Source organism: Diaphorina citri, unplaced genomic scaffold (assembly GCF_000475195.1).
Source record: "Diaphorina citri unplaced genomic scaffold, Diaci psyllid genome assembly version 1.1 scaffold670, whole genome shotgun sequence".
In the NCBI taxonomy this organism is placed as follows: domain Eukaryota; kingdom Metazoa; phylum Arthropoda; class Insecta; order Hemiptera; family Psyllidae; genus Diaphorina; species Diaphorina citri.
The window spans coordinates 75,320-88,521 of NW_007378103.1; the positions used below are offsets into that span (position 1 = coordinate 75,320).

The 13,202-nt window shown below is 39.4% G+C and overlaps 1 protein-coding gene across 1 annotated transcript in view; it reads right to left on the minus strand.

Annotated features, from left to right (window-relative positions):
- Positions 1–466: 466 nt before the first annotated feature.
- The window catches only part of LOC103511060 (putative defense protein 3), a 22,298-nt gene continuing 9,562 nt past the window's right edge, over positions 467–13,202 (minus strand). Inside the window, exons 2-3 of the mRNA XM_026824932.1 lie at positions 3,271–3,613; positions 467–565 (exon numbers count right to left, since the gene is read on the minus strand). Of these exons, the coding sequence (XP_026680733.1) occupies positions 467–565; positions 3,271–3,613 (442 nt within the window). The remainder of the gene's footprint in view (positions 566–3,270; positions 3,614–13,202) is intronic.

Here is a 13,202-nt window from a genome sequence, read left to right on the forward strand (position 1 = left end):
CATTTTTTTTTTTTTTTTTTTTTTGGCTAAGGATATACTACGCTGAATTTCAAGAATTTTAATTGTGTTAATCATAAATGCTTGTCACAAATGTCGTCCCCCGCTTAATATACTACGAAGTTCAGTAGGTCCGCGGATTTGTTAGTTAACCTGAATTAAGTTTCAACCTATGAAGCTTATTTGTTACTTAGTTATTTACCTATGTACCTAACAGAGGTTTAGTCAACTGTAGAACTCTACAGAAGAGTCCCTACGGGTCTCCCAAAGTTCTTATCGGACCGAAATGAGATAGGGATCGAAATTATGAGAAAAATTTCCTTTTAACAGACCGTTCGAGAATTATCACGGAAAGTGTTATTGAACAGACATCAGACAAACTAAATACATAATATTATAAAGTAGTAAAGTTAAAACCTGAAACTCACTCCATTCGTTCAGTGAAGTGAATCTCATGGTGTTGTGGTACTTACACAAATGTAACAGATCCTTCATAATCAGGTGGTGATTCCCACTCCATCTCAATATTAGTTTTCCTCGCGTTAGTAGACTGCGTGACAGACGAATTCTGAAATGAGCGAAACATAAAACATTTAGACACAATATTATAGGATAGGTAGATAACTTTAAGGTGTAACATGGTCGACGGGCCGTCGATCAATGAGGTGAATCTATGTTATCAAGGCAGTGTGGACGGTTCTATTATATTAGGATAGGTAGATAACTTTAATATTATAGGATAGGTGGATAACTTTAATATTATATTAGGATAGGTAGATAACTTTAATATTACAGGATAGGTAGATAACTTTAAGGTGTAACATGGTCGACGTGCCGTCGATCAATGAGGTGAATATATGTTGTCGAGGCAGTGTGGACGGTTCAGTCGACATCAATCAACGGACACACCTTTAGGTACTCAGAGTTGTTAAATCGCTATCAAACCTCTGAGATTGGCGCGAACGACACTACGAGTAGAGATTTGAAGAACGACATTGATTTGTCACAATATTTTTTTTACTGTTAAAATGTTTAAATTCTTTTACCTAAAAAAGAAGAAGAAAAAAAGCTCAAAGTGTTCAAGCTCCTAAAAGGAAAGAAAAAATATTGCAGTCACGTCTTTTGGAATTACGTACCTTGCTACCTATACTAATATAGTAAGTAGGTAGATAATAAGAGTGTTAGTTAAAGTGCCTAACTTGGAAAAAAAAAACCTCTCAGAATCCTCGGGGACCTTCAACATATAACCGCACCGACCCCACGCCGACATACGGCCGAGTGTTGAACGTGCTACGGCGAAAAAGAAGATACAAGGGATTTGAACGTTTTGGAACATACATCACCACACCACGCCAGCACCTACACACCATGGTGTGGTGAATGGTGAAGTGTGTTCCGACCTTTAATATGAGATTGTGCAGTGTGTATCCTAGTATCCTAGTGTGGGCAAGTGAAAGAGTCAAGTTCAAGAAAATAGAAACTCTTCAAAGGGAAGTATTGAGAAATTCCATGCAAATGAAACATTATCTAATCTCTTCTCTAACCATGAGAACGAAACAAAAGAGAGTATAACACAATGGCGTCTCCTAGCATGTCATAATGCAATACAATGAACTCTTGTATAGCATGCCGTAGCATGCCAATGAATGTCGCCCACGAGGCCCAGCATCTCACAGAATCTCAGATTACCAAACACTTATACTCAACTTGGTCTGATTCTAATATTCTATTCTGATAGGTTTGACTGTTTTGATATCTCACAGATGCTCGCAGCTCTCACAAACTAATAAAGAATACGTAACCTATGAGGTTTAAAGTTATTTCCACTAGTGAGTGCCTGAATAGAAGGGGGTTAGGTAAGCACCAAAAGCATCAGTTCCTCTCATTAGGAGGGCCCTCGAGAGGGGAAGGGGGATTCGGTCGAGCCCGTTTTTTAAGGGACCGGAAAGTAGATCGAAACACAGAGAGAGAGAGAGAGAGAGAGAGAGAGAGAGAGAGAGAGAGAAATGAAATATGATTTGGCAAACACACAAGCAGTAAGGCCGTCCACTCGCTATCAGGTAGAGCTGACAGATACACCATACACCTAAACAGGTCCGCCTGTCAGGTCTATCTGATACCTGATGAGCACACACACACACTATCAGGTAGACCTGACAGGCGGACCTGTTCAGGTCTACCTGATTGCGAGTGCCCAGGCTCACTGCTTGTTGGTTTGCCAAATCAAGTTTCACGTTCTTCTCACTGACTCCCTCTCTCTATTTCTCTTATAGTAGTGGCCGGCTTAAGCTCACCACTGTGCACTGTTCTTATCACTGCGATGTCAGCAAAGGACATGACCTCTTTCCTCTAGTTAGTTAGGTACCTACTCTATTGTACTTCAAGTATTCCAATGACTTCAGGGTTGTGAGAACCACAGTCGACGTTATCAAAACTTATTGCCAGAAGTCCACAATATACCAGTTGAGTACCTGTTCAATGACTAGGTCATGATATGTAGGTTTATACCTCATGTGAGGACTGACATAACGTTGAGTGTGTGGGAGTTGCGAGTAATTCAGTAAATTGTTTGTTTAGGTTCCTTTGCTGAGGAAGTTGCAAAGATAGAGATATATTAGTCCAAAGTATATATATAATGTGAAGTATTTCTTATCTTTTGTTGTTATTCTTTGAAGGTCCCTGATACCGTCTGGTGTAAATAGACATTCTCTGGAGGAGGAATAATTGGGTTAGGTTTTTATTGCCACCCACACCACGGAGCAGGATTGTAGGTTTTCGGGCACAATATACATATGTAGTTTAGCACCAACTAGAACTGGATGCAAGAAGACCTCATGCAAGCAAACCCTAAAGCCATCCACGTTGCCAACTTCTGGAAATTCAAGATCTGATGTTCAAGTTTGTTTCCGAACACGAAAAGTAAGCTAGTAGGTATGTTTCAGCACTAACTATAACAGTATAACATATTAGCTAATCTGATTCTATCATGTCCCAAACGCCACACCACGATAGGCATGGTTCCCATCTCACGGTGTTGGAAGGATTGAAATCCTTTGGACGTCCAGAAATAATCTGGACCCCTTCCATGTCCTAAATGTTTGTAATGATAATGGCCTTTAGTTTAGCTCCATCAGTCATTCTCAGTTCACATTTCCCTTTTCTCAGGGGCGAGGCGCGAGATAGGAAGTTCCTAAATGTTAGGGTGTAGTTTTTTCCCCACATAACCTAAAGGGTGGATTAAACTTCTACGAATCTCAGGATCTAGGTACTTACAGCCTGTGTTCCGCAGTTCAAGAGCTGCGTGTTGCGAGGTATCTGAACGAAACTTCCTATCGCTTCATCAGACTCTGGTGTCCGTGCCTGAACCAGGAACCCGGTGAAGAATTGCAGGGGTGGCGACGACAGGGTCACCAGAATTCTACCCGCGTCATCCACTTCTTCCGCCCCTGTCTGTATCGTGTAGGGGGAAGCACTGGTCTGTGTTGGGACCCCGTGGCCAGGGGTCATTGTCTTGCAGGCGAATGTGGGGGCTCCCGCCTTGTAGCCCAGGTTGGGGTTGAGACACCGCAGGAATATGAAGAGGAGGAGGGAGAGCTTGTCCATGGCACGATGGAATCTGGAACAGAACAACATGGGAAATGATTGACTTGTATTGAATTGGGTGGATTTTTTAAAAATGGCGAAATACCCTATGACTGTGTTTTGTTCATACTCAAAGGTCCACTCTCAGGCTTAGGTGTAGGAGCAAATAACACCAAAGATATACGCTTATACGAATCTACTGTACTTTGTGGTAATACAGACGAATTGTCGCTTCAAATTTTTGATATTGGCGAGCTTTCCAAGGCACACTTCAATTTCTTGTAAATGCAAAAAATTAGAGGATTGGCGAAGGCGAAATAAAGAAAAATTAATACCACATTATCACAACCGTAAACCAAGGTGTCTACTAAATAGCCGTCGTTTTTGCTCTTTACCTAGCATCAAGTTAACCTGACATGCCCCCGTGAACTTTGTTGATATTTTTAGGACGATAACAAAAATTTAACAAACACGCAAAAGTAACATTCAACATTGGGTAAGAAGCAATTTTCCTAACCTACACAGAGGTCAATAACCTACATAGATGGACAGTGATAATGGTATTTACTGCTATTTGGGTTTGGGCAGGAAAGAAATTGGGAAGTAGGACATAGGAAATGTCTAATCGTCTTACACGCAACTTTGGTGTAGGTAGGTAAGTAGATGTGGTCAGTAGCCAGGGTGTTCCTAACGCATAAACCTGGTTTAACAAAATTCGACTTGGAGTCAGTCTATAAGATGTCTATCGATTTAAAGTGGTTTGTTTCCGAATTTTAAACTTAACCATGGCAAAAGAGTTGGTCTTCGGGCAAATCTTAACTTAGAATAGAAAAAAAATAAATAAAATAAGAGGTTTGAGCTGTGTTGCAATAAAATTCAGTTCTGGGCACGAATTTTGTTTATAGCTCTCTCTATCACTAAGAATTCGACCAGCACACTATGAATTTGTATGCGGCGTTAATTTGTTACCATTTGTAATGATACCAGTTATCATTTTAATGATACCATATACCAATTTATTGAAACGTGAGCATAATATTCCTCCTAGCACACTTTCAAATTGGTAGGTATGGTATGTCTTGGCCTCTTGGCACAGGTTTTTGATAAGTCCTTATTCTGAGGTAGACACCTACCTAACCTACATGCATGATCCCCAAAGCATTGTACATACATAGGTACCTAACTATACTTTTTATTACACCATGTAAAATAGGTATACCTACTGATATCAGTTCTTAAATCACATGATCAGTGTTCTATACCTATACTTAGTTCATCCATACAAAATGGTTAGGTGGAAAAAAAAGTCTCAGTAAAATCTCATGCTGGACTTTCTTATGTGAGATACGCTCTTTTCTCGAGAGGTTTGATAGAGGAACTGTAACTGCTAAATCGTCCCGAAAGCGAAGAGAGAAGACAGACAGGATAGGAGAAAGCCAGCCGCTCCCAGAACGAACCTTATCTGTTTAGGACAAAATCCGCCCCGGGTGGGAATCAAACCCGCGACCTCACGCTTACAGACGCGCTACCCTCCAAGCTAACAAGGCTGGCGTTTTTAAGTTGATGAAGTAAGGATATTGTCAATTGATTGGTTGAAAGTTTCAGGTTACTTTCTCTCGTAATGTTGAGTACTGTGGTCAAGACATGATGAGTTATGCCATTCCAGAGCTTGTTAAACCCAAGTTGTAAATTATGCTGATATCACTTCATCAGCTGTCAATAACTCCATGTTGTACCAGCCTCGTTGCAATCATGTTTACAACATCTTTACATCTCAATTCTCAGAAACATAAACCTACATGCAATACATACACGGAGTTATCTACAGAGAGCCATATCTATACCAGAGAGTTCGTAGCTTTAAGCTAGGATCATAATAGGTCGATACAAACGTAAAGGGATACCTCCCGTACCTAGCACCAGTAGGCAGCTTTAGCAGTGGAGTGATTTAGTTCAGTGAACTTCCAATCTGGAGGTTGGTGATTCGAGTCCAAGTCAATTCGAAAAAAAATTAGCACAGTGTACCTACCCATCATTTGAAGAACGACATTAATTTGTCACAATATTTTTTTACTGTTAAAATGTCTAAATTCTTTTACCTAAAAAAGAAGGAAAAAAAAAGCTCAAAAGACCTAGTGTTCAAGCTTCTCAAGCTCCTAAAAGGAAAGAAAAAATATTGCAGTCACGTCTTTTGGAATTACGTAGGTACCTTGCTACCTATACTAATAGTAAGTAGATAGATAATAAATACTATAGTAAGTCATAAATAGTACCTACTATAGTAATAGTATAAATACTAGGTAATACGTATATTCCTTGTCTATCATGATCATGAGTATCATGACCAAACATTACTTCATGATCATGTTTGTTTTCAATTCTCTCGATCCTAAGTAATACTCGAACTAGAAGCTAGAATCTAAAATCTAGTCCATTCACCTGATGATACCTACCTGATTGCCTCAAGTTACAGTCATGACTAGTCTTCATTCGGGCTTCTTCTTCTTCTTCTTCTTCTTCTTCTTCTTCTTCTTCTTCTTCTTCTTCTTCTTCTTCTTCTTCTTCTTCTTCGTCTTCATTCAATCTTCTTGAATTGTTGGTTTACGATCTCAGTAAAGATCTCCTAGAGTTTCAACACGGGTAAGATCTGCCTAATGTTCCATAAGGTAGGTTACTTCATGTTTGTTTGTACTAGTAGTCACTTTAGTAAGATCAGTAGGTCTACCTCGTAGCTCACAGAAGTTATAGGTACAGTGGAACCTCAATATAACGAAATCCTCGACATAACGAAGAAAAGTCGATTTCCCTTCCTTTCAGAGGCAAAAACCTCAGTATAGCGAAGTAAAAAGAATAGATACAACGAAGTAATTTGGGGTACGAGACCGAGAAAATTACCTCAGTATAACGAAATTGATTGAATTTTAACCTCAGTAAAGCGAAGTGATCTTAAAAGCAAGTAGTATTACCTCAGTACAAGTACAACGAAGTTACTCTCATTTGGACCTCAGTATAGCGAAGTGAATCGATATAACGAAATAGTTTCGATTTTAACCTCGATATAACGAAAAATAGATAGTACAAAAACCTCGATATAATGAAATTTTGGTCATTTCCCTTGGACTTCGTTATATCGAGGTTCCACGGTGTACTTCGCAAAAGTTTTAGGTATGCTAGCATTGCTATAGATATACCTAGGAGAGAACCTGCCAAACAGATTGGACTAAATAAATAAATAAAATAAATAAATAAATAAATATACATACATGGATTTCAAGAACTACGAGCTAGGTAAAGGTACCAGGTATTCCAACAGACAAACTCAACTGCATTTTGTTTGTTACGAGTATACATAGTTCTAGTTATGCCATAATATGGTAAGACTGCCAAGAATACAAATCATTGATAAGAAGATAGTATACATAATGATAAGTAGGTAGGTATATGTTAAATTACCTCAGTACAAGTACAACGAAGTTACTCTCATTTGGACCTCAGTATAGCGAAGTGAATCGATATAACGAAATAGTTTCGATTTTAACCTCGATATAACGAAAAATAGATAGTACAAAAACCTCGATATAATGAAATTTTGGTCATTTCCCTTGGACTTCGTTATATCGAGGTTCCACGGTGTACTTCGCAAAAGTTTTAGGTATGCTAGCATTGCTATAGATATACCTAGGAGAGAACCTGCCAAACAGATTGGACTAAATAAATAAATAAAATAAATAAATAAATAAATATACATACATGGATTTCAAGAACTACGAGCTAGGTAAAGGTACCAGGTATTCCAACAGACAAACTCAACTGCATTTTGTTTGTTACGAGTATACATATAGTTCTAGTTATGCCATAATATGGTAAGACTGCCAAGAATACAAATCATTGATAAGAAGATAGTATACATAATGATAAGTAGGTATATGTTAATTAGGTCATGGCCATGCCGACCTTAGGCTTTACGATCCACATTTTTTGCATATTATAGTAATAGTAATAGTAGTAGTAATAATTGTGCTTTATTATTAAATTTTAACATATCATGACAATTATTACAAGATTAAATTGTGACAGCACTACCACTAGTCCACTGTACTTCGCAAAAGTTTTAGGTATGCTAGAATTGCTAGATATACCTAGGAGAGAACCTGCCAAACAGATTGGACTATACATATGTACTTGGATTTCAAGAACTACGAGCTAGGTAAAAGTACCAGGTATTCCAATAGACAAACTCAACTGCATTTTGTTTGTTACGAGTATACATATAGTTCTAGTTATGCCATAATATGGTAAGACTGCCAAGAATACAAATCATTGATAAGAAGATAGTATACCTACATAATGAAAAGTAGGTATATGTTAATTAGGTCATGGCCATGCCGACCTTAGGCTTTACGATCCACATTTTTTGCATATTAAGTCTTCATTTAAGGTTTTTTTTTCCCTCAACTTTACCTTTTCCTCATTCCAAGAGAAAAATCCTTTACCTCGTTATCCCCGTAATAACTCGTAATATTAGTGGAGATATCAAAAATACGAAGTACCTAATGTGTACCTACCTACCTGCTGCTGCCTCAAAGTGTTTTAAATCAGTGGAGATGTCAAAACTACACAAAATAACATTGAAGGAGTGTAGACTGTTAGGTGCCCAAAGTGAAGTGATATTGGTGGAGATGACAAGACTACAAAGTGGAACTATACCCACAAAATGTATTAAATCAGTGGAGATGCCAAAAACTACACAAAACGATTGACACAGTATGATCACTTCCATCTAATCGCCTCGCGCCTGTAAAATATTTGTCCGTTCCTAGAACGTGCTGTGACTGGGTGTATGAACGGAGAGTGGGAATCGTGCTCAAAGTGGACATTCACAAAGGTACCATGTCTTCAATCATAAACCAAGAGAGCTCAGCACTTCCTAGCTCCTAAAAAGGGCGGGGTATCGTTTTGCCCCGATGTACCGTTTTGCCCCGTGTTCCCCTACCTATATTTATATTTTATTGAGGGAAGGGGAGAATGAAATTTCTTACCTCTAGATTCTGATCTTGTGATGAATCACGCCCAGAAGTTCGCGTGGTTTTCCTTTGCAATCAGTGGAGATGTCAAAACTACACAAAATAACATTGAAGGAGTGTAAACTGTTAGGTGCCCAAAGTGAAGTGATATTGGTGGAGATGACAAGACTACAAAGTGGAACTGCACCCACAAAATGTATTAAATTAGTAGAGATGTCAAAAGTACAAAGTAATGTGTACTAACCTACCTGCTGCTCCCACAGTGTTTTAAATCAGTGGAGATGTCAAAAGTACACAAAATAACATTGAAGGAGTGTAGACTGTTAGGTGCCCAAAGTGAAGTGATATTGGTAGAGATGATAAGACTACAAAGTGAAACTATATTACCCACAAAATGTATTAAATCAGGCTGGGGAACTTTAAACAGGGAGTTGACTAGCTTGGTCTGGCTGGGAGACGTTAAACAGGGAGCATACCAGCATGGAATTCCCCGTACTCGAAACAAATAACAAAGATTCAGTGTAAAGAGCATTCACTCGTATAATGTTGGAGCCAAACCCAATGTCAGCCCAAAAGTGATCACCCAGGAGGGGCTAATTGAGAGGCTGACGAAAAGCGCCGACTCCGCACCGTCTGAATACGGGAGATAGAACCGAGGGCCTAATGCAACTTTATCCTCCTTTAATAAAATTGTAACCAAGGTGGGCAAGATATGTAAGGATAGATACTTCACAGACGTGAATCATCAAGTCATTATCCTCTAAGAATCATTACAGTCATACCTTAAAAACCCTGAGTAGATCAGAAGGGGTTGGTCCAAATAATACCCATCACAAAGAGGGGATTGGTCCTGAGAGTTTCCGGATACACTGAATGGATGAATTGGATCACACTTTATGAGAAGTGATTGTTAAGTGACCTTGTAGACTGACATTGTACCTATAGCAACACGGCAAACCATTGATCCGACACTTAGCAGATACCCGAGTCTTAAGGTTCCTGTGATCTGGTATTCTGGTATTACGAGGATTCAAACCAGATGAAAACAGGGTTTAGTGGGTCGATGGCTTAGGCTTACCAGGTCAGAAAGAGACGTTGGTGTTCTTCGGGCGATTTTTGGGAAGAATATTCGTTTACTACAAAAGAACAGGGATCTTGGAGGCCTTTTCTCGAGCAGAAGATAGGTGACCATAGAGCACTAGACAAAGGTGTAGTGCCTTTGTCCCTATGTAAACAAAGGCCCTATGTAAAAAGCATCATACAAGAACCATTTTTTCTTCCTCCAGACTCCAGATTTATCTGTTTGTCTCTAGCTCTATAGAGGAGGTGGTAGGTGAGGGAAGTTCATAATGAGAAGCTAGTGGGGGTGATTCATAAGTCAGCCACGCCTCTGACGCATGGATCTATCTATAGCAGGGGTGGCCACTAACCTTACCTTTGAGAGCCGCAATCCCGTAAAGCCGATTCGGGGTGAACCAGGCTCAGGGCCGGTCTCGCTAATTTTAGCCAGGATGTAAGCCAGGATTTCCTGGTTCCGGGTGTTTCAAGTATGTTAGCGGGGTTTAAACAGTCTCATGTTGAAATCCATATTGGATCAATTGACTGGTTGCAAGGTTACTGAGATGCTGACAGCCATTGACCTGTGTGGGTTCATGCTGGGAAGGTGGCAATATTCCTACAACTAACTCCCCACTGATGAGACGGATGGAGCTGGGGATGCACAATGAGGAGATTCCTGCTGCTTCAAAAACAACTGGCCGAAAGGCCCTTCTTGGCCCAGCACGAGGCTTGTGCTGTTTCTTACACCACATAAAGTCAATAAGGGACTGCGGACAGAGTACCAAGGTAGATCCCGATAGATTAACTCACTATCCAGTATCAGGATATTATAGGGGTTCTTTAGAATCATGCGGAAATGTTTCTTCACAGAACATGTTCACAATAACTATACAACATGTAATAGAGACACTATGTAACATGTATTAATACCTACTAGGTAACATGTATTAAGACTGTGACTATACAGAATAACATGTGTGGGGTGCGCCGGACCTAAGACACACCAAACACGTCACCCACCACCATTCCATCATTATCTGGAAACTTTGTGCATGTACCATACAACGCCAGCATAAATATGTTTCTCTTATCAGTTGGTGCTGCCCTCTAGTGAGTGTTTCATCAACTTGAACCTGTTCAGCTGATAAAACAATCAAAATGGCTGAAGGGGTAATCTCACTGATTTTTAAGTGGGTACCTCTGCCCCCTGATTTTCTGGAAAACTCATGGAAATTTTCAGGAAAAGTCATGGAATTTCATTCCAGGAAAAGCATATAAACCCTGCATAATTGTCTGCTAGTTACCTACTTAGCCAGTAACTTATTGTTACCACATACCTACACTACCTACATATAAACTTGGAAAATTTAAGAGGAAAATAGGTACCTAGGTTAAAAATAAAAAATCTCTGCCCCCAAGGAACAAAAAAGCAGTAAGTAATTTTTCTCTATGTGCTGAATATTGGACCAGTCATTTGAGAACTACCTCTTGCAGAAAACCCAGCCAACCTAAAATTAAAAAAAAAAAATCAAACATGCTTTACTTAGTTGGAATTACCAAGCCTAGAGCTGTACCTTCTGAATCAAGTCATTGGATTGAAATATTTGAAACTATAAACACTTGACACTCAAGGTTTATTATGAGTCAGCCCTCACGACTATGAACTTCCTTTATACTTTCACTAAGTGTCACTATCACTATATACTGAATCAGTGCTCAACACTGTGTTATCTGTGTGAGCTTTACCTTTTTTTTTAAATTTATTCTTTGTATTCAATGTAGGTACTTTGGTAAATATTATGGGGCATGTTTCATTCCTGGGTAAAGACTTGCTTTCCCACCTACATAATGCATGTTGTAGGTTTAGTTAACAAACACAATGAAGTATAATTCAAAGGACAAATATGTATCTAACTCTCTCTGTGTGTGTGTGTGTGTGTGTGTGTGTGTGTGTGTGTGTGTGTGTGTGTGTGTGTGTGTGTGTGTGTGTGTGTGTACACCCATCTCCTTGAAATGAGAATCCCAACACAGTCACTCTCAGATATCCCCTATTCCAATCAGATTTTCCATCAAGACTAATCAAGAGCCAATATTGAATTGTCTTTTAGCTTTTAATCCAGTTCTGTGTTTGAATGGATGCCAGCATTGTTCTACATGCACACATTTACCAAACCCTCAGAGCATGAATTTCAAGGCCCCAAAAATCCCAACACAGTCACTCTCAGATATCCCCTATTCTAATCAGATTTTCCATCAAGACTAATCAAGAGCCAATATTGAATTGTCTTTTAGCTTTTACTTAGTCTAGTTCTGTGTTTGAATGGATGCCAGCATTGTTCTACATGCACACATTTACCAAACCCTCAGAGCATGCATTTCAAGGCCCCAAAATCACAATCACCCTTCCTCTTTCCTTTCCAATAAGAAAAACTCTCTCATGGCAACAAACCAGGCTCTAGATTAGCTTATAACAGGAATGCCACACTATGGCCATGCAGTTAACAGTATCCCATAAAAAAGGTTAGCTGTTTTGCAGCCCTGATAGGAATGTCTTATTGGCAAGCCTGATTCTATTAGTCACAAGCTGGGACTAGATTTGTGGTTATTCATACTCCCTAGGCCCTAGATTAATCATAGAGCACAATAAAAATAATAAAATTACAAAGTACCCTCGAATAAATTCAATTTTATTGTTCGATTCAGAGATTTGAAATATACTTTCTTGTTCTCCAGGCACTTACCTATAGCTTATGGCTGAGGTACCTAGTTGTCAAGGTCTCCAGAGAGTTACTGGTAAACATATATCAGAGGAGGCAGGCCTCTATGTATGTCTGTGTACTGTTGATGTTGACTACCTATTCTTCTGGTAGTTAAATTTAGAACCAGAATCAACACAGAACCACTCGAGCTGCGAGTAGGGAAGTCGGACCATAAGAATGGACCTTGACCTCAGTACTTAAGTACCTAGCTATAAGTACAATCTTGTAAGGATGAAATCCTATCTAAAAGTAAACTAAAACTACCTACCTACCTACTGCCATATTTATTTTCACACGCATCATTTTCTTCCTCTTTTCCGAGAGTTCTATACCATGTCCTTTGTCCACAGCTTACACCCACGTAGATTAGTTGAAGCTTAGGACTGTCTGTCCCTACACCTACTTCGCCTCGGAGTGGGATTTTTGTGTATGAACAAAAGCTTACACCCACAGTTTTCTTCCTCTTTGTTTCACAAATCTCTTTGATTCCTTACTCACCTAAGTAACTACCTACTTACTTAGTCATTAAAAAAAAATGCAATTTCTTTGTGTTATTATGTCACAACTTTGGTGCTCACTGCAGCATTGTAGGATTTTTCCCAATACATATCTCAATAATCCTAACAACCAATGTTTACCTACCATGCTGGCACCGGTCGCTATGCGCATTTACATGTCATAGCTACTCATTTTCCTCACGAGGCTGAGGGGGCCCCGCACCAGCCAGTCACGGGATCAATCATTTGCATGATACAAATTTCTTGACCCCACCGGGAATCGA